Source organism: Oreochromis niloticus, linkage group LG6, assembly GCF_001858045.2.
Source record: "Oreochromis niloticus isolate F11D_XX linkage group LG6, O_niloticus_UMD_NMBU, whole genome shotgun sequence".
NCBI lineage: Eukaryota > Metazoa > Chordata > Actinopteri > Cichliformes > Cichlidae > Oreochromis > Oreochromis niloticus.
In genome coordinates, this window is record NC_031971.2 from 34,217,756 (window position 1) to 34,236,549 (window position 18,794).

The 18,794-nt window shown below is 40.3% G+C and overlaps 2 protein-coding genes across 4 annotated transcripts; both read right to left on the minus strand.

The window, feature by feature from the left end:
• Positions 1-2,828: 2,828 nt before the first annotated feature.
• Positions 2,829-5,399, minus strand: acp5a (acid phosphatase 5a, tartrate resistant). Of its 3 annotated transcripts, none has more exons than XM_003453754.5 (6): positions 5,254-5,399; positions 4,676-4,766; positions 4,394-4,593; positions 4,179-4,303; positions 3,738-4,083; positions 2,829-3,645 (listed from the first exon to the last, which is right to left on the minus strand). In XM_003453754.5, exons 2-6 carry the CDS (start codon positions 4,764-4,766, stop codon positions 3,406-3,408), a joined length of 1,002 nt encoding a protein of 333 aa, XP_003453802.1. In that variant the 5' UTR covers positions 5,254-5,399; the 3' UTR covers positions 2,829-3,405. The 3 variants fall into 3 exon arrangements, with proteins under 3 accessions (XP_003453802.1, XP_005458627.1, XP_013132145.1); XM_005458570.4 differs by lacking the exon at positions 5,254-5,399 and adding an exon at positions 4,914-4,977; XM_013276691.3 differs by lacking the exon at positions 5,254-5,399 and having other exon boundaries at positions 4,676-4,875.
• A 1,235-nt stretch (positions 5,400-6,634) lies between these two features.
• LOC100694805 (interleukin enhancer-binding factor 3) lies at positions 6,635-18,261 on the minus strand. Its single transcript, XM_005458572.3, has 20 exons — positions 18,112-18,261; positions 17,574-17,717; positions 16,244-16,355; positions 15,388-15,581; positions 15,096-15,264; positions 14,816-14,984; positions 12,860-12,951; positions 12,345-12,440; positions 12,118-12,229; positions 11,931-12,028; positions 11,729-11,837; positions 11,486-11,626; positions 10,872-11,062; positions 10,501-10,620; positions 10,255-10,386; positions 9,504-9,662; positions 9,274-9,403; positions 9,127-9,165; positions 7,447-7,758; positions 6,635-7,339 (listed from the first exon to the last, which is right to left on the minus strand). The coding sequence occupies exons 2-20, from the start codon at positions 17,684-17,686 to the stop codon at positions 7,233-7,235; spliced, it is 2,595 nt and encodes an 864-aa protein (XP_005458629.1). The 5' UTR covers positions 17,687-17,717; positions 18,112-18,261; the 3' UTR covers positions 6,635-7,232.
• Positions 18,262-18,794: the final 533 nt, after the last annotated feature.

Genomic DNA, 18,794 nt, shown 5'->3' on the forward strand with positions numbered 1-18,794 from the left:
TGGAGCAGCTGATGTGTCTTTGACCAACACGGAAACAGACTACTGCACATTTCTGCAGTCCTGAGCTCATGCAGAGCCTGTGATACTTTGTTTGATAGCCTTCACTTGTTGTGGATTTGTGCCAAGTTAGCGTCATGATTATACCTTTTTCTCCTGCCAGTTGTCACGTCATCCTGAACTGTCACTGTTATCTGGATAAAGTCCGTAGCTAAGATAGATTTGAGCAAAGGCAAAGGGTCATTAAAGCATGTCAACTTCAGTTAATATCATGTCTTAAAGCTTTTATTAACAACTGTTAATAATATCACAAAGTTTATTCACAAAATTTAAATACCTAAAGAGAAATAATAAAGAGAGCTGCACCTTGAAGGTGTTTGTGCTGAATTCATGTGGTGAATATTGGTGCTTAGTCTATTTGCTAACACAGACTTATTCCTATACTAAATATATTCTGAGCCTTAGGAGGATAGGCTGAACTCACTAATTAATAGGGTGAGGTTGATTCGATTAGTGTGACCTCTTTAAGGTGACTGTGTGATGCTTTCTAAAGATGTGAAGATTACTTCAAAAAATGGAAAATACAAAAACAGAACAATAATCTCCACTTTGATATTGAGGTTAAGAAAAGCAACATCAACAAATAAAACAAGTTTTTATTTCTAAGAATTTAGAATGGATTGTTATTTAAATTCTAAAAAACAATGTGTAATGTAATGAACATCTGCAGAAGGGATGCTTTTTTTTTTTTTTTGGCTTGTTGGCATTACAAAAACATGGTTATACAACACCAAATGACAGATTTCAGGGGCCATTTTAAGCAGCGTATTGGCCGGGAAAATCCGTGGATATTAAAAGCACATGGAGGCTGTGACAACACACACACATATTTGCACGCTGTCAGCACTTTCATTCATATTACTCTGGTCATTTTTCCCCTTTTAAGCTCCAGGCCTGTACCTAAAAAGGAGGTTACTCCACCTTTGCTGGCAAAATTAGTATTAACATGGTCTTTTTTTATATCTCAGGGGGAACACTCATTGAGTTCACATTGCTCATTCCATCTGTGAAACCCGGAGATCAGCATTCAGTGAGGGGTGGAGATTACGGAGAGAAGATTAGATGAGCGGCTTAGCCTTTAATACAGTGTCCCTTTATTACTTTTGAGCTGCGGAATTAGATAATCGGACAGCATCGGGCCATTCTCAGTGTATGAACTTCCAAATCTTGTGTGAGACAAATGACTGAAGATCTTCAATGGCTTCCAGGGGAGAGAGGGGTCAAGAGCAGAAGCAGGAAGTAAAGAGCCAGAGATTAATGGGGAGAGGGAATGATCTGATTAAGTGACCCAGGACTGACCTCTCTGAAAGGGTTTTGTGTGACAGAGGCACAGAGGGTTAAAATTTCTATGATTTTTTTAAACACAATGACTGATGTTTGCTTTTGCTTGAAGGGAAAATGAATGCACAGATGTGGAGCTGAGTGTTGCAGATGTGCAGGTTGATAAGGTTTCATGTAGAAGAGGTGGTAATATGGCAAAATAAATGATAAAACACACAAACGCTTCTCAAGACAACTCAAACAGCTATTTGATGAGACAACTATTTTTATTTCACTAAATACATCGATTTAAAAAAAACTTCCAAACAATTAAGAATAAAGTTCCCTTTATCTCCCTCAGTGGACATTTTAAAAACCTTTTTTCCTTTTGTTTTAAATCAAATCAATGTTTTTCTTTTTCTTGTTATTAATCTCACATTGTGTGCTCTATTTCAGTGGTGTCAGTGGCAACAAACCTAACTAACTAACCGAGCTAACTTTGCAGCAGCAGAGGGCAGATCAGTTTTCTTGAAATTAGATTTAAGAAGTTTAAGCTGTATTTTGGTCTCCTAAAGAAGATATTTGTGACTTTATCTGCTAAATTTTGCCTTTTTAGTGCTTTTTTCCATTCATGCCAGTTCTGAAAATATGTATGATAGCCACTTAAAACCTGGATTTAACTGCTGCTGATGTACTGCTAGAACATACAGGCATCCATTAGATGTGAAAGATCAGTAGATTGACTCACTTACAGGAACTTTAGAAACTATCTAATCTTTAGTGTCTGACCTGACATGTACCTCAGCCAGGTTTTCTTTTGGTCTACAGTGGATTTAAATAAGTCAGGGTTAAGTGATCCTTGGCAGTCCTCTATCCTCAGGTGATGGCTTACCCTCAACTGACTTCTTATCAGCACTGACTCACTTGGTGAGTCTCGCTCTCACTCTGACGATGCATGACACTAGTGGACTTTAACTCATCCCAATTGGATCAGGATAACACTCACCGGCCCTGTAATAGCCTCGGTGTAGTTAAGGCAAGGCCATGCTTAAGGTAAAAATTCTTGTGGCATTACATCATGTAGAAGAAATTATAGTCCTTGGCTGTTGTTTTTTCTGAAAGCGATGGGTGAACATATTTTGACAATGGAGAATAAAAATGTAAGATTGTCATAACTTTTTTATATGAAACAGATTTTTGAATTTTTTTTAATATATCAGCAGATGAAGGGAGAAAAAATAAAAACCAGCCTGTTGTCAGTCTCTGCTTCCTTCCTGTCATTGGCTGGCTGAATTTATCCAGATCACAGTCACTGCCAATCTGCTGTCGTCCAGCCTGATCCTCTGCTGAGGCCAGGTGGTTCTCTGTCACAGACAAAAGAGCTCACCCTGCGAAAGTCTTGACCTCTCCTGTCCTTCAGCAACAGCCAGCCTCATCAGTATTAAATCTCCTCCATGTGATGAAGTGCTGTTTGTGGCACACATGTAACAGATGAATAAATCAACTCTAAATTCGTCACAATATGTCTTTTATTTGCAAAAAAAAGTGCCTTTCTTTTGGTGCATACCCCACCAATGCATTGATATTGATATAATGCTTTCTTATGCAGAATAAAATGTGTACATTTCCTAACTCTTGGTATTGAATTAAAGACCTGACAGGTATCAGACATCAGTGTAAGCCCCCAAATCATTCAATGCCTTCTCTAATTTCTCATTTGTGTTGAAAATCATAAATTCAGATGCACTTGCAGAGTAAGAAATTCAAGCACCGCAACCACATTTCCAAAAGTTCAGGACAGATGGAGTTCCTTTTATCAAGTAAAGAGAAAAGACAACATCTGGGACCTGCAGCCACAAGTCACAAGACTGCAATCACAAGCTGACAAGGGACATTCCTTAATGTGCCTTAAAGGCACTATTTATTTTACAGTAGCATAAAGTCACATTTAAAACCATATGATTCTTTTAAAAATGCTTTAAAGTTAATGCCAAAGATTTTTTTAAAACAACCAAGATCAAGACTCATTACTTGATTTCACACTTACGCTGCAGATTACACCGTATATAGCGGTTCCTGCTCATCAGTCTATTCAAGATCTCTTTGCGAGAGAACTGTGCGATAGAGAGAAGTGCCTTTAGCCTGGTAGAAAGTCACGGTCATCTTGTCCTTTGTCACTTCTGCATGGATGAATCCTCCCAGTGTTGAAGCCTTGCCAGTGAAAAACTTCAGAGAACCTTTGGGAACATGGTGCCAGTGGCGCGTGTCAGGATCCAGGAAGTTTCCAGCACCGCTCACCACATAGCCTATATCAGACTCTTCGAGGTACTGTGGGAGAAAGAAGAGGAAAAGCCATTGCAGCTCTAAGAGTAGCTATGCAGATTTATATCAAATGTTAAAAATAGCCTTCCTGAACCAACCTGCAAGTTGTGGTCATGGCCGCAGAGGTAAGCAGTGGCCTTGTATTTGATGAGCAGTGGTCGGAGGCTTTGCACCAGACACTTGGTGGGGCCGTGCTCGGACACAGACCAAACAGGGTAGTGGCCTGCCACCAACAGGAAGTCCGCCTTGGACAGAGCCAGTCTCTCTTGCAGCCAAGCCAGCTGTCGATTGGCATCCAATTCATTCAGGGGTCCACTTGGCTTCTTGTCCGAATTGTCGTCAGAGTTACCGCAAAGCATCACAGTGTCAAGCATGATGATGGTCAGAGTCTTCCCGGTGTTGGGAATGCGGAAGTTCAGCTCATAGTAGTAAGAGGGGAATTTCCTATCAAAGGTAATGAAGAGGCATCAAAGCTTAACTAAGTAGTTCCTAAAAGCTTAAAACTTTGAAACATCCAAACTTTATATTCTGCCCCTTACCATCTGTTAGATCTGCTGCTGTACTCGATCTGGGCTTTGACATTCCCTGCGTGGTCGTGATTGCCAGCGATCACATACCAAGGGACTTGGAGGGACTTTGCAGTGTACACAGATTCAAAAGTTTCCTGATAGGAAGAAAGAAAATATGATTACTGCTTTCAATACACAGTTATAAAATAAAGTGTTGTTTTTAACACCACATTTATTCTACTCACCTTAAACCGAGGAGAATCCACAGTGTTCACACCTTTGTAGTAGAAGTTATCACCCAGAGCAAGAACAAAATCAGCTCCCATCTGGTCTGCTATTTTACTCATTTCTTGAGCTGTGGCCTTCTGCACAGCAGTGATGTAGGGGGGATAAGGCACGCCACCCCAGTCGCCCACAGCCAGAAACTTAATGGAGGTTCTGTTGCCTGTAAGAGGAAAACAATATTAGTACCTCTGATTGTTAGAAGGAAAGTAAGCTCATGAAAGTCAGTGTGGCGTAATACTCACTGCGACTTTCCTCCAGGTTTTGGAAGGCAGTTGGATAGCAGTAGGCCACAGGGATGGCAGCAATCAAGATGGATAAAATAGTGACTGCCATCTTCAAAGACAAACAAAGCATTGGAATTTAAGTTAACGGCAAATTTAAACTCGGCTCAGTCACAAGATGTAACGCCACAGAAATGAAAGTCAGCACCTGCGAAAGCAAAAAAAGGAACATGAAACAGTAAAGCAAACCACAACCTACCATGTGACTCTAAGCTTCGCTCTCTCTCTCTCTGCCTCCCACTACGCTAAACAACAAGTCCCTCAGTTATGTTTTTTGTACTCCTAAAGGTGATTTGTGATTGGCTGCAGCCTAAAGCTGACATACCTCAGCTGGAGTAAATAGAAACCAATCAAAGAAACCGTGTGTGTGTGAGACAAAGGTCAAACGTCTACATAATTAAACAGATGAAAAGACCCTCAACAGAGACGCCACAACAACAGTGTGAAGTGCTGCCTGATTGATGGTGGGGGGGGCAGCTCATGTGTAAAGAATAGGTGTCAATGTGCAGAGATAATGTTGTCAAAGACAAAACACTCACGGCTGATGGGATCTGTTGGGACACTCTCCACCCTCAGAGTGATCGTCCCCCCTCGCCTTTTATCAGCAATCCTGGAGGAGAGGATGCAGGAGGACCAGCCCCGGGACACGCTGGAGAGGCATGATCATTACTCAGACACTGACTAGAAGGTCATAAGGGCCACATGTGATCTATTGTGTTTAATATAGCTAGTGTCCAGACTCCACGTTTTCCACTTCAATATTATTCACTGATTTTCCTGTTTTGCTTGTTTTCTTTCCGTCTTTTGCTTCCTTCTTTTTGAATAACATCAAAATAACACGTAAAGCACTAAGTTCAGTAAAATAATGGGTCAAATTTGTGGTCTTGCTGAATGTAGTCTTGCAGCATTAAACATGAACCAAAGAAAGTTGATTCTCTTCATCTGGACGTTGCATTTTCACTGCTTGAAATGTTTGATCACCCATTCAAATGACACCAGTTTCAGCTGACAGCAGCTTTCCCCACTTTACAAACACTACATTTGCATAACAACTGAAAACACTGACTAACAATGCTTTCCAAAAAATGTGGTTAATCCCAGTTAATTCATTTTGGTTTGAGTCTTTTTCCTGTAATACATGACGATCATCACAAAACTGAGCTTATCTTGAATTTGCTTGATCTGAAACACGCAAGTCTTACAAATATCCAACAAAAAAGGGGTTGAAGACTTTTTTACAGTGCTGTAAATAACACATTCAAAGAACTTTACAGAAGCCCAGTTAAAGTATGTGAAGCGTATATCAAGAAAAACTGCTGAACGACATTACTGGAATTGTTGCACCCAGAGGTGTCACAGTTCACAATGCTAATGCAAAAAAAAAGTATGCCGTTCTCCTTTTAGTGCGGTCACAGAGCTCAATTCCCTAAACTTGTTTTTGAGTGATATTCATTTGCCAAAACAAAAACAGAAGATGAGTGTTACTGCTACTATAATTTGCTGTTCTTCAGTTTTTTTTTGCTGACACAATCAGCAAACCCTCATCTCTGGAGCTTCCACTTGTCCACTCCTTTAATCTTTATCAAATTTCACTGGGAAGGCTAATATTGGATCAAGCTTGCAAAATGTGCTTTAAATTTGCAAATAACTTTGTGCATGCACAAATCATTTGCAGCACTTTGCGGAACAAACTCAAAAACACTGCTGTGAAAAACATCGTTTCATGTGTCTCATCAAAGACGAAGGTTACGTTTCCCAATTCTGAACAGCTTCACATTCACAATTATGTCAATAGCGACACTTCTCTGAACACAGCTGTCACATGTCAGAGCTTGAATAAGATGAAGCTCTTAAAATGTCAACAATCACATTAACAAGATCTCTGCAATGTCTGTAATTATGAAACTGATGGTCAGAAACTCAGCTCCAAAATAAAATATTTATTTGTACAAGGATTAGAGCATTTTTATGAGACAGAAAGGACTTCAGTTTAAAACAACAAGCAGCTTTACATAAAAAAATTATACTGATACAGAACCAGTACACTACATTTTAAAAAAAGACAAAACAACCCAACGTAACACTCATGTCAACATTGACGTGATGAAGGGTGCAGATAAAAGAAACGTAACTCAAAACTGGTTTACTGGTTTGTCAAAAGAACTGACAACTGAGGTGAAGAGTATCAAACAAGATCAGCAGAATTCCAGTTTCAGAGAAAACACCAGCATTTCTTTTTAAGAGAAGTGCCTCAGGATGATTCCTAATCATCAAGGTGAGAAAGACTGCATAATTCATTACGCTGACATGCTTCCCTGCACTTTTTCCCCTCCCCCTCCGCCATCACAGAGGAACTCTGAACTGCTAAAATCCCACCTTGAGGAAATGCGTCTGCATCTGCAGGAGCTCAGAGCTGGGAAACAGGCCTATTCTTCCTTATAGCTTTGCTTGGAGCAGCCAAGACATGAGGAAAAAAGGAGTCATGTAAGCATAATAAAAAGCACCAGTGATGTTATGATCAGTAATTCATGTCGCCGTATCCAGAGTATGAGCCCTGGGTGTGTCCTCCAAATCCCTGGTACATGCTGTACCCCTGATTCCCCCAGGACGACTGGTTTCCCCAGCCTGTGAAAAAAGATTTATAACCCCAGATCATTTATATGTAAAAATCAAGATTAAATATAAAGAAATAGAAGAGGGAAGTTACTGTAAGAAATACAAATGGAACTTGCCATAATTATTATAACTCTGTCCCCCGGTGACAGAGCTGGGGTAAGCAGTGCTGTACATAGAGTAGTCTCCACCTTGGGTCAGCATCTTCCTCTTCTCATCTCCGTAGCCATAGCTGTATGGACTCTCCTGATCAGCAGGAGGCGGCATCGACTGGTAGCTTTCTTCCTTCGTGGTGCTGGTGTTGGAGCTGGAGACGGGTGGGGATGAGTACGTGATCGTGGTGCTCTCGGGGTAAAAGGTGCCGTAGGCTGAGGTGGTGGGGCCAGTACCTTTGGCTGTGGCAGTGGCTCCATTATTGCCATATAATTTATCTGTAGGATAAGAGAAATGAGAGGTAAATGAGAGGTAAGTGCTATTTTCTTAAAAGACACGATCTTAGAGCTGCAACTGACAACAACTACAGGTGACTGTTGATCTATTTGCACCTCATTAAATCATAGAACCAAGACAGTTCACACATGTTCAAGTTTAAAAAAGAAACAAACAAACAAAACCCCACCACACACATAAAGAAAAATATCTTGATGCATGCTCAATCATCCAGGTAAGGGAATCCCAAAAAGCTGATCCTGTTCATCTGGACATAGCGTAGCAGGGAAGCAGAAAAACATCATACGAAGAAAGCCCTGAGTGAAAGTCGTTATCCCAGCTGGACATTTGTCAAAGGTGGGAGGGCACCTAAAGAAAGCTCCAGGCAATCCAGAAGAGAAGAAGAACGACTGTTACCTAAGTGAAAACCTTTAGTGATCCCTTATGTGTCAGAAGTATCGGAACGGCTGAGACCTCATCTCTGTGGCTTTCAACCCCCAAAACATGCTCTGGCAGAAATTGGTCCACCCCAAGTATCGGGTCCCCCGGCACAACCACAGTAATTTAGCGTACGCTGTTAAGCCATTGCCATGATTTATACACTGGGGAAACCAAACAACCCACAGGTCTATTCACACCTACAGGTAGTGGACACTCTTTCAGTGATGAGGATGTACATATCCTGGGCAGGGAGGAACACTGGTTTGAGCGGGGAGTCAAGGAGGCCATTTACATGAAAAGGGAAAGACTTCTGAATCAAGCAGGGGGGCCAAAGGGCACCATCTTACAACACTGTGACTGCAGCCAATCCCCAACTCTCTGTGAATGGCCATTGACCAATTATCACTCCTCCATGTTTGCTGATCAATGGTCATGTCAATTTGCATATTAATGATCAAGAAACTGACCTCCAGCCCATTTTTCACCAGTGGTGCTAGTTTCAGTCATTATGCAAACGTACTGGGTTGGAAAGCTGCAGTGAGCTGAGACTGAAGAAGTCACTTGGATTAGTGCTGAAACATTTCTCCAACTGAAAAAGCTACACCCAGAAGAACAGAATCAACTTTTTGGGACAAGGATAAATAAATGAAATCCATCTTTGAATGTTTACCTAGAAGTTTTAAATTTTGGTAAACATATTTTTTCTTTTTTAAAAAAAAAAGGTCTTTTAGCCTTGTTATTGCATGCATCATCACATATATCCATCACATATAACTTATGCCTTTCAACGGGTCAGCAAAGCTTCTGCATGACATTTAAGCCTTATTTTAAAAAAGTGTACATCACAAAAAACACGTAAAACCAAATACACACACACATCCTAACATAAACCCAGAGTGCATAAAGCTAACAGACATTCAGATACTTACGATAGCCTGTGCCAGTGCTGCTCTCATAACTGTAGTTGGCTTTTAAAACAAAGGAAAGAAAGCAGCATTTAGTGCAAACTCTATTTACAGGTTTAAAGGTTTCCTACGTTGATTAAATTGACTCATAAATAGTGTAAAGCTTTTTACTCTTATTATAGCTGGGTCCTGCTGGAAACTGCTTGCCTCGACCTCTGCCCCGACCCCCTCTGTGGGGACCCCAGCCACGGGACCCTGAGTCTGAAGGGATGCCGCGGATGGTGCCGAATCCTGGGATGTGCTGTCAAAAAGAAAACGTGAGAAAAATGTCATTTTGAAACAGCCTAATAGTTAAATTACTTGAATTGTGCATTTTAAAGCTCACCAGTTGGATACATTACCATGTCAGTGTAGGTGACCTTCTTCTTTGAGGGATTTCTGTTATTTGAAACTCCACTGTCATCTGGGAACAGCTTCTCTAAAGCAGCGAGGGCAGCGTAGGCCTTTGCTTCCTTCTTGTTGGAGCCTCTTCCTTTGAACTTCTGCCCATCAACTTCCACCTGTGAGACAGAAATGAAGAGAAAAGATTTTAGGACTTTATGAAGCATGAAGCATGTCACAGCATTTATAGACAGAGAGTGACTCCTGCTGGAAGAGGAGATGGAGAATGTGTGTTGTGCATGCCGTGTCTATTCTTTTGAGCAGCAGTGCAAAAACATAGCTACAGTGTTCTGCTGAACCTCCACACGTGTAGCATAGTATAACATTAGCATTTTAGTGAGTGTAGAGCCATCAATCGCCTGTCACACCCGCACAGCCTAACAGCTCATTAAAGTAACTCTAATGTATCCTCTGATTTATGGATGTTTATTAGTTTGGGTTTATCCTGCCGAGTTTAAACATCTATTACAGACCATATGCTGTTAATTTTGGGAAGAATCCTGTCAACCTGTGTTCTTCTTTTTGTAATAATCCCACCCACATGGGGCTTAAAATACTAGAATCGCTTTAACGGATTAAACACAAATACAGAAATCTTTACTTGGCTCTACAGTTGCCTTTTACAAAGCGCAAGACATCAAAGCTGCTATACAGTGCAGTGCTCACTTTACACCTGATTTCTGTTTGCCGTATACAACACTGCTGACTCACCTCCATGACAAAGCACTTTTCATGGGAGCCACCCGTCTCTGCTGACAGCTCGTATTTCAGGCTGCGGCGCTTCTCGTTCAGCTCCATCACAGGGTTCTTGCCATTTTTTGTTAAGATTGGACCCTGACCAGTCTGTTCATAGCATACATAAGAAAAACAGTGGTGAAATGCACAAGTTTTTCTCTCTGTGGGAACTTTTAGGATGCATTTGTAAATATGGAGTCCAAAGAGAGCTCAACGACATACATCTTCAGTTGTAGAAGAGGTCGGTGCAGCAGCTTTAACTGATTCCTGGCTTCCTTCATTTTCACTACTGGGCTCTGACTTAGATTCAGAACTTGTGGGAAGACCGAGATCTTGCAGTACCTGTGAAACATGAAAGTCAAAATATTATAAGACACATAAAACAAAATCGATTTCTTTGCCCAGTTTGACTTTACAAATTTTCAAACTTACAAGTTAGGCTGCACTTAAACAAACAATCAATTTGCAAAATTTATGGAACCAATCAATAAACAGCAACTAGTCGATCAGGGCAGCCAAAAAGTAACCAAGAAGAACATAGTAATGAGTTTTTATAATAAAAGTCAGCTTGTGTAGATAACAAACACCATTACCTTTGTGGCTACATTAAGCTTAGCGGCACGTTTGGAAGGCCCCGTTGCCTCGTATGTCTTTCCATTTAGATCGACAGCCATTCTAAAGACCGGCTCGTGAACTGGGCCAGTCTGAGATGTAAGTCTGTACTCTAGGCCAGGTCTGTACTGGTTCAGACGCATCACGGCATTCATGGTAAGATCATCGGTGACTATAAGGAAAAAACAAAATGAGCAAACAGATTCATTTTGGGAAGAACACACAGAAAAATAAGGCTACAGAAGTGAGCATAAAGAGTAAAAGACAAATGTCACATTAGCGTAGGGCTCACAAAGTTGTCATTTTCCCAGCACTACTCAGCTTATGCGACTTAAATATTCTGTCCAAGGACACCAGAAGATTTAAAAAAGTAAATATAACTTTTAATAGCAGTTATAATGATTGGGAAAATCAGAATGAAATATTATGGCCAAAAGAAAAGCATGTTCATGTATGTAAACATACAGAATATTTATTCCACAATACCAGGTCTGTTTTGTCATACAGTTAAAGATCAAAGGGATTTTACATCAGTATTTTTTGTGTTACAGTGAATAATTTGTCAATATTCAGCCCTCTGACATTCATTACTCACAGGATTTCTTCTGAAAGCGCTTCTGGAACTTGAGAAACTTTCTCTGTTTGCTGTTGAGGTGTGTCTCTTCTTCTCCTGTGTCCACGTCTGTGAAAGGTCTCTTAGCTGGCAGGTTCAGTTGTCCAACAGGTGGTATCTGGGCTACAGTTATTTTAAAAAAGAAAAAAAAGAAGAAGGAGATTTAATGGAAGTGGTGTTGATTTTTCAAATACAGGAAAAAAAATAAAAAGAATAATAGCCTACCCATGCCATCTCTGTAATTTGCTCCCAGCAATTTGCGTGACCTCAGAGGTTTAGAGTCCATCCCCAACACTTTGTGCATCTGTCCAAATGCACACAGCCTCAAGGCAAACTAAGAAAAACATCGAAGTTATGCACCAATTTGTTGATTTAATTATAAAGGTGTACGTGTGTGTGTGTGGGTGCTTCTACAGGCTCACCTTACCTGAGCACTCTGTGTGATGTCTTCACACTGCTGCCTAGTCAAATAGTCTATGGCATCAACAGCTTCCTTTTCACAAGGATCTTTAATCCCAGGGCCATCTGTGCACAAATGCCATTCAACTGGTGCATGAATGTCAGCTCAGTGTATAAACTTTCATGCAAGTTTCACAACTCAAATAAAATCACACCTTCCATAAGTATTCCGGAGGCTACGCACTCTAAAACCCTGCGGAGGGCCTCGCCCGCTCCCAGCGATCTCTCAGATGTACCAATAGCCTTCTCCACTAGCAGTTCAAGTGGCTATGTGGAGACAACAAGACAAAACCGACACTTCAGGATGAAAGCAGCTAAAATGACTTAAACACAAATCTCCGCTTTGCTGCTGTCGGAATAGATGCACCAAGAGTTTCCTCACCCATCCTGAGAGTGGCGTCCAGGTGGGAACGCGGTTACACAAGTCCCTCATGATTCGGATCACAACGACGGCAGAATTCAGGGTGTTAACTTTTGCCTGGAGGCAGAAACAAAGCCCATTCAGTTAGCAGAGCTTCTGTCTGTGATGGAATCCTTTCTGAGATTTCAAACAAACAAAAACAAAACAACCCAAACAATAAGTAAAATAAGTACTGAGCCTTCTCCAAATCAACAGTAGGTAAAACTTATTCAAGCTATGTTAGCCATTTATGACCTTTGAGGTTGAAATCGAGAGAGCTCAGTCTCAAGGTATGTACTCATGTCGATACCAATGATTTATCCACTTCTGTCACTGGTATAGATGAGCATTAATTTCGATATTTTATAAAGATCATTAACAATATGAACAAAAACTGAGAGCAAAAACTGTTACGGTCCTCTAAATGGACAGAAAATAAAAGATCACTCAAGGAAAACAGTTCAACCTGATGTACAAGTAAGGACGTGAATGCAAACCTGGAACCACTTGGCGTGGCGGAGAGACGCCAAGGCAGTTAGGCATTTCTGCCTGTCCAGAACGTCCGGCGGATCGTTGACTGTTCGCGTTTCTATTGACGAGGTGGGGTAAGAAGAAAAGGTACAGTTTGACCAAGGGGGTTGGCTCTGTCTTGCAGCTCAGGGAGTAGCAAACAAAAACCAGCAAACAACCAGCAGCAGGGAAAGGGGGTTTAACAAAGACACGCTTTGTCCCAGCAACCATAAAGGTCTGCTAAAAGAGATCCCAATTATCTTTTCCACAAGTGTATGTGGAAATAAGAAGACTGTCAGAAACAGCTGTAGTATTTATTCATAACATTGCACAGCATTAAAATATATGCACTGCACTACATCAAATACCCCCTCCCCTGAGCCACTGGGATTGGGTTTGTTGCTTCTCCCCCCTCCTGAGACAGTGTGTCCAGTTGGTCAAAGGTCCAGCGTTCCTAAAAAACTTGACAAACTAAAAGGTAATCAGTTGTAAATCACAAGCATTTAAGAAGCTTTACGTCTGCCCTACACTGCAGCAAAACTGATGAATCTCTCAGAAAAAAAGTGGCCTAAAAAAAGGCTTTATGACAGACTGGCTATATTAAAAAAATAAAACAACCTCAACAACAACAAAACAAACAAACAAAAAAAATACCAGCTTTGGACAAGTTTTAGCTCATTTGTTCTACATTATACAGCTAGGGATACACCGGCTGATAATCTATGCCAATGCTGATGTTAAAGACAAATAATTTGTGCAGTAGCCTATGCCAGGATTTTTTGTTAGTATTTATTACCCCTAGAATTGATGTGAAAGATCAACAAGATCAATCTCTGCCACTGTAAATATGCAACAGTAAATATGTTTTTGGAAATAAATATCTGCTCACTTAACAAGGCTGATAATCATATTTGGACAATATACTATGTACAACTCTGCTTGGACTATGTTGAGTTGAGTGGAGTTGACTGAATTTAAGTTGATAATATGCATTTTCATCAGGGGTGCATGATATTAGCAAGGATTTTAATCACTGTGGCATTTAACAAACACATCTTAAAGTTTTAAAAATATTAAATTGCACATTTAATTTGTCCAAACCTTGACCTTAAATTACACCTTTGCCTAAAATGATTGTTTTCTTAAAACAGAGTAAATATGGGTTGATCCAACAATGATTAGGCATTAATAATCCTCCAGGATGTAACAGCTCCAATAATTATCTATTCTAATAGTTTTATTACTAATATTGCAGGATTTTTAAATGTGCAGTCCCAGTGTATAGTGTATTAAAATGGACTAAAACTGCACTGTGACTGATATGGTTCTCAGTCTGAGGCTCCCCCTGAAATTCAAATAAACTTTAGACTATCAGATAAATGCAGCTAACGCTAATTAACACAGGAGCTTCCAAACACTACACCAACCAAAATAGTCACCTGAACAATGATTTATGTCATTTTTTTTGCCTTATAATGTAAATCATCCTAAGATAGGCAACAGCTGATCAGTTTTGCTGCAGCTAGTTCCAAACACATGTTCAGCATCAAGGATCATGCATGCGCGCTTGAACTTGTTATTCTTAAAAAAGCCTTCACTTGAAACATGAAAACAACAAGAATATACAAGTTTTTTTTTGTTGTTGTTTTAAATGACTGAGGCACTGTCACTAACAACATGAGCAGGATGCATCAGTGACTACAGAGGAAATGTCCTGCATACGTCAGTTTGCCACAAAAACGACGAAAAGGACTCTCGAGCGAGCAAAGAGTCAATGTTCACTGGCATCAGTCTGACACGGTCACTGTACAAGCTCCACCGAGTTTTAATGAGATGGGACAACTGGTTTGACTTCAAACAGTCAGTGCAGATTAATAAATCAGTGGAGCAGTACAGCGCCTGCATACCGACAACACAGATCAGGGCTGGGCCGACATACGCACCTTCTTCTTCTTCTGCTTCTTCTTCAGCAGTTTCACTCTCTTGCACTGTCCTGACAAGAGGTGATGTCAGGTGGATAATAAGAGTCAGAACTGACTCCTTGGTGCTCGTAACAACAATGGCTGCATCTCCTGGACACTGGCTGACTGTATATGTCTCAGGTGAAATAGTCTATTAAAAAAAGAGAACAAATAATTAAGACGGTTAAACCCGGATTAAAATAATCCAAGTCAAAATATATGACATGTGTTTTTAAAGTATGCTGCAGGAACTCATTTCTACCTCCAATTGTGCAGAGAGTTTCTCGGCCACTTGTTTCAGCAGAGTAACTGTAGGCTTGTTGGAACAAAGCAGCACCAGCTCCACGTTCTTGTCCCCCTTCAGAAGGAGTCCCTTAGCCACCAAACCAACTCGCATAACCCCACGCAGCACACGCGCTTGTGAGTCCTCACTTTCAGTTGAGAGGTGCAAAAAAAATAAAATAAAATAAAAATTACCAATTAAATTATTTATATTAAAAGAAAAGCAGTTCTTTTTATTTATTTTAAAAGCATTGCAGGCTATTTTCGCTTACCTCTGTGCTTCTGTATTTGCTTCATCATCTTTTGGAGCATCCATCTGGTCAGATACAGTCTTGAGAGCGCACTCCACATGGGAGACGATTGTCTGTACTGCCTCCAACTCCTCTGTTGAGGGGTACACTTCAGAGTGTTTGGCCAACACGTAGCGATCATATGGGCCCGCCTGTGTGTGAGTTGCTGCAGATTCCTTAAATAGAAAAAAATAAATAAAGACAAAGTTCATACTGGAGGAAACACACTGCAGATGGCAGTAAATGTATAATTACTTCATACTGTAATATTATTTCATGACAGGTAAGTGTTAGGATTCATTAAAGCCATTTTTTAAAATCTACGTTTTACTGCTGCTGATATGTTCCAGTGAAGACATATGAAGAAGTATAATAATAGAATAATAGCGGTAATAGGAAGTCTGTGATTTAAAAAAAGGAAAAATAAACAGGCGATAGCTTTCAAGAGGAACAGCAATGTTTTTGCAGAACAAAGGGAAACAAAATGGGGATGGAAAAATACTACACGTTCTGTGAATTCAGGGTTTCCACCAGGGAAGTTGTTGGACCTGGCGGCTACTGTGACCAAAGTGGGGGTTTAATACTGTAACTTAACATCACAAGATATTCATGAGACAATACTCTCCTGTTATATTGTCACGACTAAAAAAGACTTTAGAATTAAGAAAAGGTTGTGTGTATATAATCATAGAAATACCAGAAGGACAACACTAAATAATATTTAATCGTTAACCTCTGCTAAACTTAGACATGGAAAGCTGCAGGGTTTGTAATACAATGGAGTAGAAACCCTGTGATTATCTAGTGTTATCTATTTAGCAGGCAAAACAGAACCAACCTCACGATAACGTTTATCCTCGATATGCTCGATAGCAGCAATGTAGTCATGGTACTGTCTCAGCTCCTCTTCATAGCACAGACAGTCGTACCAGTAACGCAACTCCTCATATCTGCAAGACAAAAGAATTTGAGAACATATGAAGAAAAGTTTCAGAGCTCAAGTTAGAAGAGATGTGTCAAGTGACATAATTTATTTCACAGGACCAAGAAACATACTCTTATTAATGTGTTGGCTCTTAAATTTTTAAACAGTTGATCTACTCAGTATGCTTCAATGATAATAACAACAAAATGCTTCAATCTGATTTCTTTCCATAGAGCAATAAAGGTTGTTTTCAGCACAACAATAACAAGCATTTAGGTTACTGGAAAACAAATCTATTCCTCATTATCTGACAGAGGTGTTCAAAGGCTGCAGACTTGTTCCAGCAGACAAGTCGAACTGTGCCGCATCATAGACACATAATGTGCCTCATTCTCCTTGCGTGACATCCCAAACACTCAATCAATACCTACGTGCACGGGAGGGATGTTTACTCGCCTCTCACAATTTTATAGGAGGCATATTTGGAGGGACTGAGCCTAGAATTTAAAGTCTAAAACTCTGTGTCCCAGACTCAAACTAACCTTAGATTAAAAATTTATTTTTTAAAAATTGTATTCTTTTTTTATTTTTCACATTTTAGAACTAGGTAAAATGCAGGTCTGTAAACTGTAAATAATCACACCAGGCACACTCCGTACAGTGCTCGAGTATGTTTGACCCCCCAAAGTCCACAAAGTGCCAGTATGTGATGAGTGTAAACTGTGCCCAAACATGAAACTCAGATATTTCCTCAACAACAGCGGCCTTGATTGCTTTGTTATTTGACCGATCTAAAAGCCATTTAAGAGAAGACTTACCTCAAACAAAACAAACAACAAAATACATAAAGTCATGAAACTCCCTATATTGTGCCTTTAAAAAGTGTGTGTGTTCAAGAAAGTGAGAGAGGCAATGAGATGCACAGACAAACCTGAAGCATACTCCGGTCAGATGTTTAAGCACAATGTGAACACAGGCCAATCGTGGCAACATGTGAGTGAACCTAATTGAACTCTGTGCTTGCAGTGAATCAATTCCTTGAACATGAGCTGTCTGTCTGAAAGAGACTTTTCAGTCTTCAAGAGATTATTCTTCATAGTTTGTGTTTTGTTTATTTCATTAGTTTTTTTTTTTTCTTTGAACAGAACCTGTTGCTGTATTTTAATGAAAAGTACAGAGTGTACTATGCAAATGCCAGCTTTCGTGCATCTTTTATTCAGGACCATGCATGCTGTGCGTGTACCTGTCGAAATCATGCGGATGGAGGCGGTGTCCCTGTTGTATCAGGCTGTCCCAGTACAGCAGCTCCTCGTATGCCTGGTGCTCGTCCCACACTGGCGCTGCAGTGGCCGCCATGCTGTCACGATCGCAGGACCCAAGCTACCACCTGTGCGCCCCCAAGTATACACCACTGTTACAACAGTTAGCAGACAATTGGCTGTGTAATAACAACCACAATAAAGCAGCAGATGATTTGACATTATCCATGTATATGCTAACGTTAACTAAGCGGTACACTTGTTACGCTGCAGGCTGAGACATGTGGTTAGGATGCAATAACAATGCTCACAGCAAACTAAATACATTTATAATAATAATAATAATAATAATAACTAAAAAAAAAACCTGGTCCCTTAGTCCCATAATTCCATCTACATAAGTCAAGGCATCCAATTAGCCTATGTTTACAGCGACTGGATGCTAGCAAGCTAGGTGAAGTCAGCCAGAATGTCAGTGCTAATAACGTGGCATTAAATTTCGATTATGTCTTTAGAGCTCACCTCTCTCAACGGGCCAGCAAACAGGTGTAGGTCCCTTAACGTTGTTAGCTTTAGGATGTTAGGCTAGTTTGAGATGAGCCAGGCCTGCGCAGGATCGGTCACCCCGGTGAAGTTTCGCTTCGTCTTCTCCGAATTTAATGGCGGGTCGCACATTACCGTGTTTAGGTGTATACCGCCGCCTGGTGTACCGGAGTGTGCGTCATGTCATAACTAACTAACTAACTAACTAACTGAATGAATGAATAAATGAATAAATGAATAAATAAATAAGTGCAAAGTAAATGCAAGAGTAAAAAGGACGACTTACAAGAAGGTTGTGATGGTTTGGACACGTTCCATGTTGGACATTCCAGAAATCCTTGGAACAATATGCTTATTTGCACACCTCAGTCACATAGTTATTGAACACGTCACATTATAGTATATTTGCACATGTCTTCGTCCTGTCTTGTCTACAATATCCTGAGCATAACTTGAACCTGATATTCAATACCTACTGCACAATAGTCTCACTTTACTGTAATTGCACATGACCACTTTGTATTGTCTCTTGTCCTGTCTTTGTTTATTGTACATATATATAGTTAGTAGTAGTACCTTTTTATCTTTTTAATTTGACTTAAATTTAGCGAGGGGTGAAATGGCATGTTGATATGCTGTATATTGTGTATATTGTTGTATTG